Source organism: Cyprinodon tularosa, unplaced genomic scaffold, assembly GCF_016077235.1.
Source record: "Cyprinodon tularosa strain WSP-4 unplaced genomic scaffold, ASM1607723v1 ctg169, whole genome shotgun sequence".
Taxonomy (NCBI): Eukaryota; Metazoa; Chordata; class Actinopteri; order Cyprinodontiformes; family Cyprinodontidae; genus Cyprinodon; species Cyprinodon tularosa.
The window spans coordinates 469,831-489,938 of NW_024038523.1; the positions used below are offsets into that span (position 1 = coordinate 469,831).

Genomic DNA, 20,108 nt, shown 5'->3' on the forward strand with positions numbered 1-20,108 from the left:
AGTGCTTTAAAATGCAAAGATGGCCTCAGGCAGAGTAGATCTGTTAGTGTACCAGCATTAGGAACAAATCATACTGAATTACAAACTGTTACATTTCCTTTGTTTTCTATATAGGTGCATGTTTGACAAGAGCAGTAATGGGCGAGTTATTTATACTCTAGATTGTTTCACATCTAATTCTTCAGATTTTTTTTCCTGCTGCTGTGCTCAACAGGCTGCTGGAATGCTAGAATTCCGGCTAAGGCAGGTGTGGATTAGCAGCTACCTGAGCCTGTTAACAGTAAAACTTCAGAACAACCAAGGAAAACTTTTCTACTCTGTTGTTTACTGGTCTGATTAGTTGAGTTGTTTCAGTTACAGTCTACCTCAGTCATGGCAGGACAGTTTTTAAAGGAAAAGTCCAGTCAACAAGGCATAATCAATGGATCGTTATCAATACCTAAAACTAATACGTTCGCGGGGATTTAAGGTATTTAGTGTTTAGTGTCAGTAAAAAAATAAGAACAATAATTTTCGTTGCGATCTATGAGTCTGGGAGCGGAAATCTTTGCCTAAATATAGTAACCCCTCCCTCCTGCCATCTTCCAGCAGTGACGTCACGGTGCGGTAAGCCTAGCGCCATTCTCCCCGCTTTACAAGCTAAATCAATGGGAACTACTAGACACATCTGCAATCAACAACAATTATTGAAGATTTCCAGAGGACTTCACCATTGAAATTCACCAGAGCTATAGTGAAACTGACAATGCCCACGTGTTGGATGTTGTGATACATTGGGTAAAAGTAAAAAAACAACAACAGGATTTAGCATCGAACTTGTTGCCAGAGAAAAAACCCGTAATATGTAGCCAACATTTGGAAGAAGAATGTTTTCAAGATGACTTGGATAATAGCGCGTTGTGACAAACACCAGATACAGCACTGGGACTTGATCAACAGCCGATACCGCACTGTGACGTCACAAACCAGTAGGTGGCAGTAGTGTTCTTTGACAAACATGGATGCCTGCGGTAAAGGACATTTAAATTAAAATAACTCTTAATTAAAAACACTTATCATTTATTGAACATTATGTAATAATTTCATATTTAAAGGACTTTCAGAAGTTTGAATTCTGAATACAACCAGATTTCTCTTTTATAGATGTTTGCTCTTGCCTCATGAATATGGAGTGAATTTTTTCCATTATTGTTGCAAACTTAGAACACTTATTATAGATGGAAATAAAAAAAAAAATAGAAAATTATAATTTGGATATTGAACAATGCATTCAAGAAATTAAATTTAAATTTTTCTCATACAAATCTCTGCTTTTTATCAGTTTTAAGGACTTGCATTCTTTTCAAAAAGCATTTTTTAAATCACATTCTCTTCCCTTTTAGGGCCATGCTTTTCTGTGCAATGAGCGGCAAAGACACATTTTGATTGGTCTGCATGAAAGTTAGCAACAACAAAAGGATCAAGAGCCAACATTTGTATTTGAATGTAAATGATGGTAATCTGTAAAATGCAATTAAAACATTTATCTAAAAAAAAAACTAGATTTGAAAATGTAACCTCTTTAAAAAGAGGTTAAAAAGGTAAAAAAAAAACAACTTAAGAATAAAATATTTTGAAAAATTAAATCTGTGAAAACAGATTTAATTTTTCTCAATCTTTTTTTTTTTTCTGAGGTCTTTAGTGTTGTTTACTCTTTACTATCATAACATAACTAAAAGTGCTAAAAGCTTAAGTGTTTATTGGCGCATTTTCAGTTTCTTTTATCTTGTTAAACAGTTTTTTATTGAGGAATCATACATGAAAATTGAAACATCAACAATACACATCTGTCCTCTTTTTTTATGTGAACATAAAACATAAAGACAATACAAAATCAAAACCAAACGAAAGTGACCTAATTAAACAAGAACATTCTCAAATCCCCCCCCCCCCCCCCAGCCCACCCTCAATCTTTTTTTTTTTTAATAAAGCAGTGGGACACTGGGTGATATGGCCTTTAAGTTTTATCACGATATTTTTTGATACTATCATAACAATAAGATTGAAAATAAAGATACTTTTCATTAAAATTGAAAACTGTATAGGTGTGTAGCCATGTCACAGCAATTATAGCCCCATAATCTCAAAACATTCACAAAACACACATAAATCAATATATAATTTATATATAAATTAAAAACAGGCCCCTATAGATCATCCTCTATACCAGAAGTCTTCAACCCCCTAGGGGGTCCGCGGAGGTACTGCATGGGGTTCGCGAAAGTCTTGGTTGATAACTTTTTTTTATATTCCCTCCTGCAATTTTTTGCACTAATTAAAATGTCTTTGAATACACATTAACATGAATTCAACACACTGTAGTAAACAGATAAATGAAAGCAGAAGATGTCTTTCAGTCATCAATGCACACATTCAGCGACACACAGGAGCTCTTTCAAGCTGGGCACCGTTTCATTCACAACACCTGTCCCATCAACCAGGAATCAGAATCAGAAATACTTTAATAATCCCAGGGAGAAATTACTTTTGTTACATGACTCCATATGTAATAGAGTGACTATAGGACCAGTTTAAAATAACACAATTTCATACAATATATATAATTAGGGGGTCCCTGCTTCATCTCGCAATCAGTTTGGGGGTCCTTGGCCTCGAAAACGTTGAAGACCTCTGCTCTATACCTTTAATCGTCGTCACAATATCTGCATGTTCAACATAACGTTTACGTTCATATCCAGTATTTGCCAGTTTTTATATAATCCCGACACTTTCTTTTTGTGAGACAACATTGTTAACATCTCGCCATCATGCGATCATAAATGAAAGTTTACATAACATGAAAATTATGGTAACAAATAAATAGACTCCTGTGTAGCACGTATAATGTGGGCCAAGGAAAATGCAGCTTTGCACTCGAGTGGCATATTTGTCACTCAAGGACGTACATAAATAGCACAGTGATAGACGGGGTGTATAAATGTAAACCTACATAAGGCCAGTAATATTAAGTGATATATTGTTTCTGAGCAGTTGGGGAATCAGCTGGAAAGCTGGAAAGGAGGGCTGTATCATTTATGATTGCTAGCCCGCCTCCTGGTTTGGTGCACAGTCCAAACCAGAGCCAAATACCATTCATCACTGCAGGATTCCTGGTGCCTTGGTTTAATAACACGGAGAACAAAGGCGGGAGATGCAAAAGCAGATGCTGGGAGTCGACTGCTGTAGATGTATTTACAGTTTCTCACAAGCAAAACAACATCAGGCAGATGTTTTGTGATTAACTGACAGATGCACGAGCACAGGGGTTTCACAAAATACATTAACAAATGCAAACTCCAGACACTAATAATCACGACAAATTTTTGTCTTTTAATGCATAACCATGTTGTCTTTTAGCCAGTGGTGAGCTAATTCAGCTGAATGTGTAACCGAGCATCCTCCGCTTTATCTCTCTGACCTTGGCTCCTGGCACCGCTGAGTGATCATTACGACCGTGCGTAGCAGTCTGACCCTCATTCCTTTCTCCGTTGAGTATCGGCATGTTTTTGTTACCGCTGGACACCAATGTCGCGCCGGAGGCCGCCTCAGCCATGGGTCCTGATGGAGATGAAGATGGATAAAGAGAGGCAGGGCTGACGGAAGAGACGGAGCGCCCTGATCAATGACTACATTAAATTACTGACAGGGAAGATGGATGGGCATGCTGTGAAGAGTTTATATGAAGAGAGGCGACGATTCACAGCACATTATTGCTCCATTGACTAAAGTATTTATAAAGGCTTGTAAGAATTTGGGTAATTTTCCATGAGGATATATGGATTTAGTCACATTTGGTAAACCAGAGGAAATGAAGGCTGTCTCTTCTGTAAACAATGAAAATATAACAAGTAATTTAAGTATAATGATCTGTTAAAATGGTTCAGAATTTGTGTATGAGACTAGGTATGGACCTGAATGGGAGTCTTACAGTGACTTGGGGTATTTTTTTTTTTATTTGTTATCCATATAAAAGCATTAAAAAGGTCGGCTATGGTTTTACTGCTTTTATGAAAACAAAAAGGCTGCAGTCATCCCAACAGCTCCTAAAATGATAAAACGCATTAGTTATTACACTTTCTGTGAGGTTTATATGTTAACTTAGTTTGGTAAATAGGTTTACAACAAATCAAAGAGAAAATTTGGGCTGCAGGATCTTTGGAGGGAAATAAATATATTAAAGCAAAGCTTATCATTAGAGGATTCTTAGAAAACCAAAGAAGCTGAGCATCTAGGTACATGCTGATGTATTTATACAACAACAATTATAAGACTCTTCTTTTTTGTAGCTAATGATAAATGGGAACATTTCGTAGATTTTTTGAAATTAGTGGTAATAATTAATCAAAGGAATTTGTCTGGTTATTATCTCCAGCCAGTTGCTTGGTGCGTCCCCTATGGAGTTAGCCTCGTGAGACCATCCTGATCTCGCGAGCTTTCAAGGTTTCACTCGCTAATCAGTCTGGAGACTCTCCGTTAAAGAAAATTTGGAGCCGTTCACCAAACGAACGTCCAATCAGCGTTGGCTTTGAGGCGGGTTGAGGTGTGACGCAACGAGAAGCGCGACAGTTCAGTCTAAAGAACATGGCGGCTTCAGCCCATGAAACTAGCGTTAGCGTGGCTATGGAGCAAGTTTTATCTGAATTACAGAGTATTTCTTCACTGAAAGAAGAGCAAAACACTGCTCTGGAGGCTTTTCTCAGAGGAAAAGATGTTTTTGCTCTTCTCCCGACTGGTTTCAGCAAGAGTTTGATCTATCAATTGGCTCCTCTTCGCCGTCGCTCTGTTAGTACGTCATATGCTTCGTTGATCTGATTGGTTTATTTGGCCCATCTATCACCAACATAGGCCAATCAGCTAACCAGTATTTTCGCCCCTTTTCCAAAATTACTTCAACTGAAGGTTTCCAGATGGATATGCGGAGCAAATCCATCTGGCGGAGTCAGGTTACTATGGAGTCAGAATTCAACCAAAATTGCAAATATATAATAGATACTGATACAAGCAGTTTTATTTCAATCACGGGCACTTAAACTACCATCTGCAAGCATTATGAATGTTCTGTGTGTGCAGATTCAATACCACAAGGCCCCTGTAGGTACCAGATCTGGTCTGCTCCTCCTGATGACGTCACTCGCACAGGTTTCACAAGAAACCTCCTCCCCACAGCCCCCTCTCTCTTGTGCCTCTTGTTGTTACAGTATGTAAGATTAGTTGTTATGGTTTGACATAAATATTTTCATCTTTACGCCATTCTGTCGGCAATTGTAACTGCTTTATAGTTACAGTAAGAGTAATATTTTGATTACTCGTTATCAAAAAAAGGTAGTGGCGTTAGTAACGCCGTTACTCCCATCACTGCTTATTTGTTTCAGTCGATTCCAAAAAGAGCTGTATGCTCGAGCTGTAAAAATCTTACAAACACATTTACAAGATGGTATTTTTGAGAATACTTAATATACAAGCTGGATAAACAGATCTGGACAGTCTGTAGATTGCATGTTATTATTTAGAGGACTCATCACCACCTTTCATTTGCATCCATTGAACCCCAGGTAAGTTCTTCCCTCAGGTCAGAGGAATATTAGCAGCAGCCCCTCAGTCCTCAGGGAGCCTCTCCAACCAAAGCGCTGTTATCACCTGAATACCGGAGGCTGTAATCTCATGGGACACTTTGCTGATGTGGAGACCTGTAGTCTACCTGCTTCCCATTAGAAGTATTATTCATCTGCCTGACTTAGAAGAGGATGGGGGGACATTTTTAATAGAAAGTCTTTTTACGGGTTTTGTCATGGGAGAGCTTTACCTCGTTGAATGAAAATGAACACACTGGCACAATTAGTTATGTAATACCTTAGCTCCTAAACTGACAGTGTAGTTAGTCTGCTTACCTGACTTTTTGTATTAAGTGAGGAAAAATTGTCTTGTTTTTTTCTTTTTAGCTTTTATTGTCGTTACACTGTCACATTTACAGAGTGACGAAATGAACTCTCTGCATTCAACCCATCCCCTTGGGGAGCAGTGCGCTGCCATTGTGCGGCGCCCGGGGAGCAGTGTCGGGTTAAGGGTCTTTTGCTCAGAGACTGAGAGTGGTAGTTTGTGGGAGTGGGGCTCGAACTCAGAACCTCAGGATCCCAAGCTCTACACTGCAAAAACGATCTAGAAATAAGTAAAAGTGTCTTAAATTAAGTGTATTCACCATTAATTTGAGTAGGTAAATGAGATAGATAAGTCAATGCAATTGTGTTTTCTTATTTTAAGTGTAAATTGTCTTGTTCCAGTGGCAAAATGTCTCTTTTACCTCCTCAATACAGGAACAAATGCACTTATTTTAAGAAAAAAGGACTTCTCTAGATTGGACTCACTGGACTTGGTTTCCAAGATTTGAAGACGTATCTAGATTTAGATTTTTTGCAGTGTACGCCCTAATCACTAGGCTGCCACTCCCCCCATGTTCTTGTTTTTTCTTTGCTGCTATAGCATAGAATTCAGATTGGAAGTAGATGTTGTGAGGTTACTTGTTCCAGTATATAAGGTCCTAAAAATTTTCAAACCTGCAAAAAGGAAGAGGGGGCACGGACATCCACTAGCCAAGGATGGAGCATTTAATCGCCTTTCCTATAGAGGCTTTACCCTTTCCAGCAGACAATCACAAGCAAACCTTTTCCACTTCAGGTCTTCTGCCTGATATACCTGAAGTTTGAGCTTGGCCTCATGCACAGTGTTCCAGCCGTATCGAGCCATTTAATCTTTTCAAACTATCTTCTGTAAACCTATGAGACGGTAAACCAGCAGTTCCTGAAAAACTAAATGTGACCCAAACAACAAAGCCACATTAGCTTGGTTTCCACATTAGCAGCTCTTGTTCAACATATAAGGCGCTGAGTTTCTGCAAGATATATTTGGCTCCTTTAGTTTTTTGTGCAGGCATTTGATTAGTTATACCTGATAAAGTGGGCAGTAATGTGATTAATAAATCCATCCATCCATTTTTTGTCATGCTTATACCAAGCGGGGTCTCCGGGGGTGCTGGTGTCTATCTCCAGCTGTCTAAGGGTGAGAGGCGGGGTCCATCCTGGACAGGTTGCCAGTCCATCGCAGGAAAACACAGAGAAAAACAACCATTTTCGCACACACTCACACCTACGGAGAATTTAGAGAAGCCAATTAATTTAGAGAAGCCAATTAATCTAACAGTCATGTTTTGGGAAAGACCTGGGCCAGGAATTGAACCCGGAACTCATTATACTCATAAAAACTCATTAAATCATTATATGTGAAACTCAACATGTTTAATTAATTTGGAAGCAGTGGAATAAATTTTAGGGATGCACGATATAATCGGCCCCCTATCGGTATCGGCCTTAAAACTGAATATCGGACATCGGCCACCCCACAGATATTTAACCCGATATTTGATCAGCTTCTGAGTTTCTAAAGTCTAAAAAAAAAAAAAAATACTACTTCTTCTTCCTCAAAAACTTCTTTTTTACAGACTTAAAAACTTCTACAAACCAGGGAAAAAATATTGATTCATTAAAATATCACAATATCTTCATATGCTGATATATTGCCATTTAAAAACACCATATCAATCTCTTTTACTAATGAAATATTGCTATATGTCATCGTTATGCTACGAAATCCCCCAAAAATTCACGAAATTTTGCCATATTTTTATATGTTGATATATTGATGCGGTATCGATCTATTTTACTAACAAAATCTCACAAGAATTTGCAAAATATCACGAGAGTTTGTAACAGAACAAGGAAATTTCACGAGATTTTGAAAGTAAAATAGATCGATACCGCGTTTTTAAAAATCTATTTGATATCAGCATATGAAAATATATTTGAGTATATTATTTTTCAAAGTGTCAGAAATGGATAACAAAACTGCTATTTTCAATGACTACTTATTTTTGTCCAGCTTTAACATCAGTATCGATATCGGTTATCGGCTACATGAGTTTTAAAATATCGGCATATCGGATATCGGCCAAAATCCCGATATCGTGCATCCCTAAAAAATGTCATTAGTTTTGTATAAACTGTTCATGTTTTATATTTTTATCTTAAAGCCCTACTTTAATACCCTAGAATCATGGTATTTTTTTACACATGAGAATTTCAAACTGGGCTTCATATCTTCTCTACATCTCAGCTTGGCTGGTATGGGAAGCATAGGATATTATTCTGTGCTAGATATTTGTTTTGGCTCCGTTTCAGAAGGTCAGCAGTGTAAATAATTGCCCTTGTGTGTTTTCAATAGATGATCTCAGACCCGCTTGAACTTCCATTAGTTCCCATTATCTTACATTCACACTTGATGGGATCTGGGCTGTTCATTTGCTTTTACAAGAAAAAATAAAACACTTCCTTGGAACTTTTATTCAAACTAGCGGCTGGGCACTTATCGGGCCAGGTTGTTGTTCCCAGGGGTGCCGCCAGCATTGTGAGCGAAACAATGAACTCACAGAGAGTAAACTGTGGGGGATGTGGTATGAGAATCGCTGTAGCATATTTGGAAGAGACACACTCCTGTTTTGGACAGGAAAATAAACAAACCCAGCCATGCCTTACTGCCAACTCTGTGAAGATATTGTTTTTCCTCAATAAGCTTCAGTTCCAACGGCGTTTCCAGACAAACTGATTCTGTAAAACAAAGTAAATGCTGTTAAAAGTGCATATAAGTTTTTATCCATTTAAAGAAAACTAAATTGCTGACAGCCTAAATGAAAACCTCTAACTTGTGCTTTAATTTATCAACACAGAACAACCATGAACACAATGAGGCCTTTCTCACTGAGTAGAGTCAATATACTATCAATGAATACATTGAAAAAGAAATACCTTTTCTTTTTTATATATAGGAACTGTATAATTTTTCTTTTAAAATATAGAAAAGTTATGGATCTCACACAAGCACATTCTAAGAGGAAGTTTGAGGATACACTGCAAAAATTAACTAGAAATAAGTCAAAATTTCTTAAATTAAATGTATTTACCCTTAATTTGAGTAGGTAAATAAGCTTAATTGCCAATGGGATGAGGAAATTTACTCTTAAAATAAGATAATTAGATAATATGCACTCGAAATAAGACAAAAAATTGTTTTTTTCATATTTTAAATGTCAATTGTCACTGGAAAAACCATCTAGAAATAAGTAAACATTTCTTAAATTAAGTGTATTTATGCTTAATTTGAGTAGGTAAATTAGATAATTTGCCAATGGAATGAGTATTTTTAATCTTGAAATAAGATAATTAGAAAATATGCACTTGAAATAAGTCAACGCAATTGTGTTTTCTTATTTTAAGTGTAAATTGTCTTGTTCCATTGGCAAAATGTCTCTTTTACCTCCTCAATACAAGAACAAACACACTTATTTTAAGAAAAAAATGACTTATCTAGATTTAGTTTTTTTGCAGTGTTCCATTGGCAAAGTGTCTCACTTACCCCCTAAATTCAAGAAAAAAATGACTTATGCAGATTTCGATTTTTCCAGTGTAGATCTGCTGCTCTTAGATATCTCTTGAACTAATGACACGGGAAGACAGAGCTCTTTCTGTTACTTCTTCTTTTTAGAATGGATGAATTAGATAAAGTGACTTAAAACAAATAATTTAAAGGAAAAGTTCGCTCATATTCAGTATTCAAACTTCTGAAATTACTTTAAATATGAAATTATTTCATCCTGTTCAATAAATGATCAGTGTTTTTAATTCAGAGTAATTTTCATGTGAATGTGCTTTACTGGAGGCATCCATGTTTGTCAAAGAACACTACTGCCACCTGCTGGTTAGTGACGTCACGGTGCGGTATCGGCTGTTGATCAAGTCCCAGTGCTGTATCTGGTGTTTGTCACAACATGATTTGTCTTTATTTAGAAAATATGGCTGTTTTGCTCATTCTTGTTGGAACAGTGTAGATTGACAATGAGGTTCTGGCAGCTATTTACTTTTAGCCACTCCTATTAGAATTTTCGAGGAAAAAATGGGCTTGTGCATTCTCTTGCACGTGTTTAATAAGCGTTCCATCCCAGGAGTGGGCACAGGGTTGTGCATGTGCATTTTGCACTGCATAAAAATGAAATCTAAATAAGTCATTTCTTCTTAAAAGAAGTGCATTTTGTCTCGAATTAAAGATTCAAGTGAGACACTTTGCCAATGGAACAAGACAATTTACACTTAAAATAAGAAAAAACAATTGCATCGTCTTATTTCAAGTGCGTTTTATCTAGATACCTTATTTTAAGAGTAAAAATACTAATTCCATTGGCAAACTATCTTATTTACCTGCTTACCCTTAATATAAGACAGTTTTGCAGTGTGGAGAGGGCACACTGGAAAAAATCTAAATCTAGATAAGTCTTAAAATAAGTAAATTTGTTCTCAGATTGAGGAGCTAAAAGAGACATTTTGCTAATGAAACAAGACAATTTACACTTAAAATAAGAAATTATTTAAAGTGCATACTATCTAATGATATTATTTTAAGATTTTATTCTAAGATCTCATTTACCTACTCAAATTAAGGATAAATACACTTTTTTTATATATATTTTATTTTACAATTTTCAGTAGAAATAGACAAAAACAACAACTATCAACAATCAGGCTCAGATATAAAAATAAATAATAATAAACGGTTACAACAGGCAAATGAATGGAAGAATAACAAACCTGCCAGTTACAAATAAGCAGAATATACACTTTGTCTCAACCAAGTCCCAGGTAAATAGTCTGGTGAGGCTCTCACCTTGTTCTGATGGGTAAATACGCTTAATTTAAGAAATCTTTACTTGTTTCTAGATACAGTAGTTTTTTCCAGTGCAGGTCTTTCTCCACTATACCTTTACACTGGAAAAACGATCTAGAAATATGTACAAATGTTCAAAATTAAGTGTATTTAACCTTAATTTGAGTAGGTAAATGAGAAAGTTTGCCAATGGAATGAGTATTTTTACTCTTAAAATAAGATAATTAAATAATATGCACTTGAAATAAGACAATGCAATTTTGTTTCCTTATTTTAAATGTAAATTGTCTTGTTCCATTGGCAAAATGTCTCTTTTACCTCCTCAATCCAAGAACAAATGCACTTATTTTAAGAAAAAAATGGCTTCTCTAGATTTCTATTTTTTTCCAATGTAAGGTTTTGCCAAAAAAAATCTCAAATAATATCGAACAGATTACAAAAAAGAAAGTTCTGCAGGTTGTGAAATGACTATCATTTAAAAATGCATTGTTAATGTGCACAGCTGCTGGATTATGATCCACCGAGCGAAGAATGACGCTGAGACACAGAACAAAATTTATATTTTTATTTGGCTAGAAATCTAGTAGGAATACATAAAACTGCATTAATTCAAGAAGAGCATCGGCTTTGACCTTTTAACTGCCGTAAGCCCTTGAAAATTCAACCAGTGAAATGGAATCAGCTACTCTGTTGTGTCAGCTCATATGCTGCTGCTGCTACTCAGGCGGAAATAGAAAAGTCCTTCAGCCAGTTCAAACTGTCAGGCCGCTCTGTTACTCTGCCAACAGTCTTCTTCATTAGAGTTCAACCACTTAATCTCACTATGGAAGAACAATAAAGACCAATGGACTGAGCCGTCCCGACAAAAAGTCTATATTCCAGCCCTGTGGAAACCAGAAAATATGTTAATATCTCACATCATTTGTCTGACCTGCTCTAATAGCCTGATTTTAAAATAATAAAACAGAGTTCGATGTTTTTTTTTCAGTTCTGAGGGTATTTTCTTCTAACTCTATTGAGGGAATTTGTGGGAACTTATTTAATATTATTTATTATATTTATATTATTTCACAAACTTACAGCAGAATGAGGTGATGAAGCATGGGTGTGAGAAACAGAAAATAGGAAAGAAAGTTTGGACGTCACCCAGCTGTATGTGTCTGACCTCACAGCTTCGAAAAGCGTTGACAGAGTTCCAGATATGGGACGTCCCACGCAGTTAAATCTTCAGCGCTATAATAATCGTTTTGTTTCGATGCATTGATCCAACAGCCGACGATCCAATGCATCGATTCAAGTTTTTTTTTATTTTATTTTATTTTTTTTTTTATTGCACTGATTTTGTTCAGTATTTTTTGATGCAAGGCCTTTCAGAATCTATAACGCAGGGGTATTATTTCTTTTTCAGTGAATGAGGTTTTAATAGGAATAGGTGGAGTGCAACTTTTCTATTTCTGTTATTTGCTGTTGTTTCTCAAGAAAACTGCATACAATATTACAGCTTTCATTGATTTATTTCACATTTGAAACATTGTCTAGCCTGTAAGGTGTTTAATAAAAAAAAAAAAAACAATTAATCAAATCGAATTGTATTGTGGTGTATTCTTGAGTATTGAAAATAATCAGAGATGAGAAGTATTCTTAAGTAAATTTACAAGCCTGTACTTTGTTACTTTTACTTGAGTAAAGAAGTTTAATCAGTACTTCCACTTTTACCAGAGTATTTTTTAACACAAGTATCTGTACTTTTACTCAAGTACGGAAAGTGAGTACTTTTGCCATCTCTATGTACCGTGTCAGATGAAGGAAAACTACAATTTAACAAGCTCCTCATTTAATGATTTTTAGCTGACACTTGTTTTTACCTTAACAGTGATTTTAACTGACTTTGTTTTACATCAGTAATTGATTCTATTGTTTGAATTGTGTGAATAAAATGTTAAAATCAAATAAGAGCTGTTCCTCTGCCACAGTTTTAGGCTGATATAAACTTTGGTCAAAATACTTACAGTATATGAAATAATCTGCCTTTTATCTTTTAGATGCGACATTTAGCATGTTTTTATGTTCTGCAGCCCATCAGCAAGTCTCAACACGCAGTGAGCGGAGCTCTGAGCGAATCCGGTGCCAGCGGTGTCGAGAAGTATGCAAAGGGGAAGTGGTTCGGGTTCAAGACACTCATTTTCATGTCAAGTGCTTCACCTGTACCGGTAAGGAATGGATCCATCAAAGACAACCGCACTGCAAAGAGATTGATTGTTGATGCAGATCAAAATCTAATGTGATTGTGCAACGTAGGTGATACAGTGCCCAGGCTTAGAAGCTCATGATTATTACTTTAAAGAGCATTCAGTTAGTTTTTTTTGACATATTATCGTCATGGTAATATGTGAGGACAGTGTAACAGCATCCTCTCCATCTCCCAGTGCTGAGTGCTGCTATTAGCCCGCAGTAGGGATTGAAACCTATCAGAGAGACCTTGCAGTGTGAGCCAGTTCCTGCTCAGGTAGCTTGTTATTATCCTGGAGAGGATTTACCTTTGCTTGTACACACTGGCTTAATGACACTGATGTAACCGGCTTTAAGTGCTACTATACAAGCTGGCACAGGTAATCCTGGAATAGATACAGCAATGACATAACAAATCATCCCATTATAACAAGACAGTTCTTATCCTTTTGTAATATAAAGCTTATTTAGTCTCCATCGTGCAGCTATATTTAAAGTTTACTGTAATTATAAGGATAATAATAATAATTGAACTTTATTGCTCTCACATTGGAGAAATTTCCCTCTGCTTTTCACCCCTTGGGGAGCAGTGGGCTGCCATTGTGTGGTGCCCAGGGAGCAACACACAAGTTCTATTGCTGATTAAGCCAATATAGATTTTTTTTTTATTGTCAAATAAAAAATATTTAAAATAAAAAAGGCTTTAACCATATGCGATTTGAAAATATTGGTGTAAATAAAACAGAACAAATCTATAACAAAGTGTAAATAATAGATTAAAAAAAATAAGACGTGATGTGTGTCTCGATTTTACGGAAGAGGATTAGGGCCACTGGAGAAAAAAAAAAAAGTTTACTGATTTTAAAATTTTATTTCAGTTTAGTATGGGAAAAAAAGTCAGAATTCTGAGATTAAAGTCAGAATTCTGACTTTTTTTATTGTCAGAATTCTGAAAAAAAGTCAAAATTCTGAGAAAAAAAGTCAGAATTCTGACTTTTTTATTGTCAGAATTCAGTCAGAGTTCTGTGAAAAAAGTCAGAATTCTGAGAAAAAAGTCAAAATTCTGATATTAAAGTCAGAATTCTGAGAAAAAAGTCAGAATTCTGAGATTAAAGTCAAAATTCTGATATTAAAGTCAGAATTCTGAGGAAAAAAGTCAGAATTCTGAGATTAAAGTCAGAATTCTGAGATTAAAGTCAGAATTCTGAGAAAAAAGTCAGAATTCTGAGAAAAAAGTCAGAATTCTGAGAAAAAAGTCAGAATTCTGATATTTAAGTCAGAATTCTTAGAAAAAAGTTAGAATTCTGAGAAAAAAGTTAGAATTCTGACTTTTTTATTGTCAGAATTCAGTCAGAATTCTGAGAAAAAAGTCAGAATTCTGAGAAAAAGTCAGAATTCCGAGATTAAAGTCAGAATTCTGAGAAAAAAGTCAGAATTCTTAGAAAAAGGTTAGAATTCTGAGAAAAAAAGTTAGAATTCTGAGAAAAAAAGTTAGAATTCTGACTTTTTTATTGTCAGAATTCAGTCAGAGTTCTGTGAAAAAAGTCAGAATTCTGAGAAAAAAGTCAGAATTCTGACTTACTAAACTGAAATAAAATTAAAAAATCAGTTAACTTTTCTTTTTTTTTTTTTCAGTGGCCCTAATCCTCTTCCGTACGATTTCGCTTTTTCTTTTCTTTTTTTTTTCGATTTAGCTCTTACTTTTAAAAACCCAAACAAATGCATTCAGATTGTAAGAGTTGTGAAGATAAATGCATTTTATAGTTTCTCACTGAAAAATAAAAATGTTCTGCATTCTTTAATTAGGTGTATGCTCTATTTATAGCAAAAAAAAAACATTTCCCTTCATCTCTTATTTTATTTGCATAAATGCAAAAAAAAAAAAGTGGCCAGACATTTTAGAGTGAAGCTTGTCCTGAGCAGCCCTTTTAACAGAGTTCGACTGTTTATTTCTGTCAAAGATACAGTAGCATCATTGTCCCGCCCCTCATATGTTCTCTGGTTCATGAACTCAAGAGGAGCCATTCATTGGAGGCTTGTTGTTTGTTTCCTCCTCCTATGCCAAAGTCACACACAGACATTCAAGCTCTGAGTGACAAGAAGCACATTTGAACTCATGTATGCTGCTGCGCGCTTTCATACATGTGGTTGTGAGGGGTTGCTGTGGTAACCATGTGAAGGGGCACCTGGGCCCTGGTTGGTGGATATTCTCAGCATCTCTAAGGTTCCATTAACCAATGGGACAGGTTCATTTTGTGCCCTGGAGAAAAAAAAGAGGGTGCACCAAAAGTGAGCAGAAAAAGGGAAAAGGGTGGGGGGGGGGGTGGGGGGGGGGGGGTTGTATCGCTAAGACATTACATCATCAGTGTAGAACTGTAGTAATGGGAGTCTAGTATTTGGTTTTTCACATGTATAGCTGTTCTAAAGCAGCGTACTCATCAGCATTCTCCCCTCTCAGGCTCCAGGGGCAATCATCGGCTGCTATTGTGCTGTCAAACCTGCCACATCGTTTCCCATAATATGGCCTCTGGCATGGCTTTTTGCACAGACAGCAGTTTTCTATAGCGTCCATTGTTAGGCGTGTTAAAAACCTGTCACACACAAACAGGCTGCATGTTTCTTTGAACTTCAAAAACTCTGTTTCCTAATATAATAATATTTTTTTTCTTCACCTTGGATCAGTTCTTTCCAGGTTTTCAAGGTGATTAACTTAATTTCCCAGCTCCTCTCACTCTAAATGTTTTCCTTCTTTCTTCTGATAACTTTGCTGCTGATTTCCAATCCAGGGATGGACTGAGACTGGACTGATGGATTTAATATTGGACCAGATATTATGGGCATGTGGAGTGTGTGATCAGGAGACTAACCACTAAGTAGTCGTTTCGTCTGCGTTACGGGTGCATACTAAACATCATAGAAGCATTTTAACATCTCCTGGATTTCTGTATAACCAGCTGAGATTAGCTGAGCCGTGTATCAAGCTCCAGGATTTCTGATGGCATCCATTTTTAGAAAGAAAAGGGTTCTTTTAGTTGTGGCCGTTTCTCAATTCGCAAGAACGGAATTGCGTCCTCGCCAAGTATGTTCTGAACCCAGGAAAGTCTGGACTCTGAAGGAACGGGAGCACGCAGCAGAAATCAGGGTCCATTGGAACAGAAGCGTACTGATGACATCACCACACGCTCGGCTCGTCTGGAGCTGCATTTCACCTCCTGTTATTAATAGTCTTTAGATAATAATAAATTCTTTCTTTTTTAATTAAGTGGGGGAATAATAATGAAAACCGTCAGATAAACATAAATAAAATTAACATTTTAACATTTTGCCAAATAAAATGAAAAATGTCGACATCATAGCCAGCGGTACTTCACACAAGGCTATGCTGAGAGAGGGCAGCTGCAGACGGGCTAACGTTAGCCCTGGCTACTGCAGACGGGCTAATTTTAGCCCTGGCTACTGCAGACGGGCTAACGTTAGCCCTGGCTGCTGCAGACGGGCTAACGTTAGCCCTGGCTGCTGCAGACGGGCTAACGTTAGCCCTGGCTGCTGCAGAAGGGCTAACGTTAGCCCTGGCTGCAGTTACCCTCGGCGGTCCGCTGGTTGCCGCGGTCCTCTCAACTTCGGAAATTCTTTTTTTTTATTTCGCATTTCATCAGTAAATGGGCCGTATAGTGAAGCTTAAAAATATAATGTTTTCGCCTTAAATGATCTTAAAACCTACTTTTCTAGAACAACAGCAACAGAAAAGAGAACTTTTAACTTAATACTCTGAGCTCTGTGAGCGCTAACCTGGAAACTGCTGCCGCCGCAGTGCATGCTGGGACAGCTGTCAGTCTGGAGGACGGACAAGTCTGCTCTGATGCATGCTGGGTAAAGAGGGAGGGGCCAGAATAACATCCAGGAACTTTGTCTGTTCTCTGTTTGCTGTTCTTGTGAATAGCAACAGTACTAGGGCTGAGGCTGATGATGTTTCACGAGCACACGAGAACGCAAAAGTACACATTTATGGAAAATTAGCTGTAGCATTGGAAACAGCAGCTGAATCTGAAACTGGTATTCTTCCCACACACATTCTTATCCTGTGAAAATACAAACATTTATGCCATCAATTATTTTATCTCCCTGCGAATCGATTTTATTGTTTCTCAGGTACACTTAAAAAATTCCTCTGTCATGCATTAGTCATAGCAGAAGCCTCTTAGCAATCATGTGCATTTAGCCTCATTTGAACCCATTATCCTGCAGCTGATTAGAGCACAGAGCGGTGGCTGCACAATCAGCTCAAGAAAGTAAGTCTGGTAGAACAGAAGCCAGCTCAGTGACTGATGCATTGGCTGCAGACAAAGGGAAGGCAGCGGGGGGGGGGGGGGGGGGGGGGGGGGGGGGGGGTGTATGTGGATAATGTAGATCCCATAACTCTCCTGACTGTAGCAGCGGACTCTGGAGTATGGACAGTATGGTGTTGTATTACTAGTCTGCAGGCTGACTTGTGCATAGTGCTCCAATGACATAGTGACCACATTTTACTCAGCCTTCAAAGCATAATTGGCACTCTTGGATTCCAGCAAACCCAGTAAGTCCTGTTTTATGGCCATGAACACAAAGCTTACTCACATATAAATCTCAGTGCAAAGGATAAAATAGGTGTTTGTGCTTTTGTTGTGGCTCCATCTTTATTGAAACAAGAAAAACAACACAAATGGAGAAAATAGAAAGAGGCTGAGATGTGAAAAACATAATTTTCGCATAAATAAGAGAGCTGCTCTCTTTTGTTCTTTGTTTTTATAGCTGAAGAGATTTATTTTACAAAACAAATGTGTAGAAAATTATAATTTCTTTCTCTGCAGACTTTACTTAATGTCTCTCTTTGGGCGTTTGTATTGTGCATAACTTACATTAACCTGTCATAATGTCCTGGTATTGCTCTCCTCTGAAAAAACAAAAACATATGAGTGGCAAAACTACGGGGGAATAAAGAGAAAATAAGGGAGAAACAGACAGAGGCACAGGAGAGAAGAAAACATGGGGGGTTACTGGGAAGGGGAGCTTCCTGTAGCTATAGCAACCACTGGTACACTGGTCCAATCAGCACGGCAAAGTGTCGTTGCTAGGGAGAGATTCCGGCGGAGGGAAAAAGGGAGCCCAGCCGAAAGCAGCTCTTTTCCCTGACAACTCCCCGGGTTTCAGCCGAGATGACAGGGATTTTATCTCTGCTTGCATCTCCCAAAGGGTCACGATCCTGAAGGGTTTTTACCTGTAGACGTGTGCGTGTGAATACGCAGGGAGGAGGTGGAGGCGCTTCGATGGGGAAGTGTCTGGCTTAGAGAGAAAATGATTTCCTAACATCAGAGGCAATTACAAAATGGCAATCCCCTGCTGTGTTAAACAAACAAATACATTTCTGCTCCAAATCGCTGAAGCTTAAACATTATTTTCTTCTTTTTTAAAGACCCAGCTCCAGCGGTGGGGTTATCTGAGTTTGTCTATGATCTCATTCTCTCCTGTTTTCCCCTCAGCTCCCTCCCTTATCAGTCCGATGAAGGTTAAAGGCTGAAGGCCTCCACAGATAGCGTGGTTTGCACATATGAGGGGACACCACAGGGCAACCATCTGTCTCTAGGAATCATTGCAGCCAAATGCATGGGAGAACCCTCCAGTTTTATATATATATTTTTTTTATTTATTTATGTAGCGACATGTTAACTTTACATTTCTGCAAGTCAACCAATCTGTTGATTTGCAGCCTTGCTGAAATATTTGGCATCCCAGATATTTTTTCATTTCCCAAACTTTAATAATCTGTAAAAAAAAGATACAATTTAGCTTTTTGCTACTTATATCATCATTAGTAAAACACCTCCAAGTTTTTTCTTCATATTAAAGAGTTGAGAAAAGAGGGACCATACTTGTGAAAATGAAAATAGTTCAAGTTAATTTTAAAATAAATGAAATATTAAGAACATACACATAATTACTTCCCTCATTATTTTTTCACATATAAATGAAGTAGTTAAGTTCACTTTTTGCACCTGACACCTGCTCATGTTGATCTATTTATAGAAATGGCCAAAACGCAGTCACATGGTGTTTCATCCACACTCCTTTCAAAATGGGGCTTTAAAAAAAATAAAAAATATGTCATGTACATTATTTTTTCACAAATACTATTTTGTTTTATAGCTGTGTAATCAAATAAAATGAGATTTAAAATTCCACCTAACATGTGTGACTAAAGAAAGAGTAAAGAAACAGCAGGTATTCATTTTTAGCCCCGCCCCCTAATGGCTAGCCTCGTGAGACCATCCTGATCTCGCGAGCTTTCAAGGTTTCACTCGCTAATCAGTCTGGAGACTCTCCGTTAAAGAAAATTTGGAGCCGTTCACCAAACGAACGTCCAATCAGCGTTGGCTTTGAGGCGGGTTGAGGTGTGACGCAACGAGAAGCGCGACAGTTCAGTCTAAAGAACATGGCGGCTTCAGCCGATGAAACTAGCGTTAGCGTGGCTATCGAGCAAGTTTTATCAGAATTACAGAGTATTTCTTCACTGAAAGAAGAGCAAAACACTGCTCTGGAGGCTTTTCTCAGAGGAAAAGATGTTTTTGCTCTTCTCCCAACTGGTTTCAGCAAGAGTTTGATCTATCAATTGGTTCCTCTTCGTCGTCTCTGTTAGTATGTCATATGCTTCGTTGATCTGATTGGTTTATTTGGCCCGTCTATCGCCAACATAGGCCAATCAGCTAACCAGTATTTTTGCCCCTTTCCAAAATTACTTCAGCGGAAGGTTTCCAGATGGATATGCGGAGCAAATCCATCTGGCGGAGTCAGGTTACCTAATGGCCGCCATCATTGGGAACTTGAGGTGGTGCATTACATAAGCTTGCTCTATTCTTATTTTCTATTCAGTTTGGTGATATTATTGGTTAATGTCAATAAAACAACGATTAAATCTTAGGAGCAAAGGCTTTGTCTTATGCAAAAGGTGTCCAATAATGGAAATCAGCATATTTTTCTGACCAGATTCTATTTTATGAGTGGAAAAATGCATTTTTTTGCATAATATGGCTACGTTTGGCACCACT

At 37.4% G+C, this 20,108-nt stretch overlaps 1 protein-coding gene across 13 annotated transcripts in view; it reads left to right on the plus strand.

Annotated features, from left to right (window-relative positions):
* The window catches only part of ablim3 (actin binding LIM protein family, member 3), a 106,010-nt gene that overhangs the window by 6,070 nt on the left and 79,832 nt on the right, over positions 1 to 20,108 (plus strand). For all 13 annotated transcript variants that reach the window (XM_038281236.1, XM_038281238.1, XM_038281240.1 and 10 more), the window contains exon 2: positions 12,876 to 13,010. In XM_038281236.1, the coding sequence (XP_038137164.1) occupies positions 12,876 to 13,010 (135 nt within the window). The remainder of the gene's footprint in view (positions 1 to 12,875; positions 13,011 to 20,108) is intronic.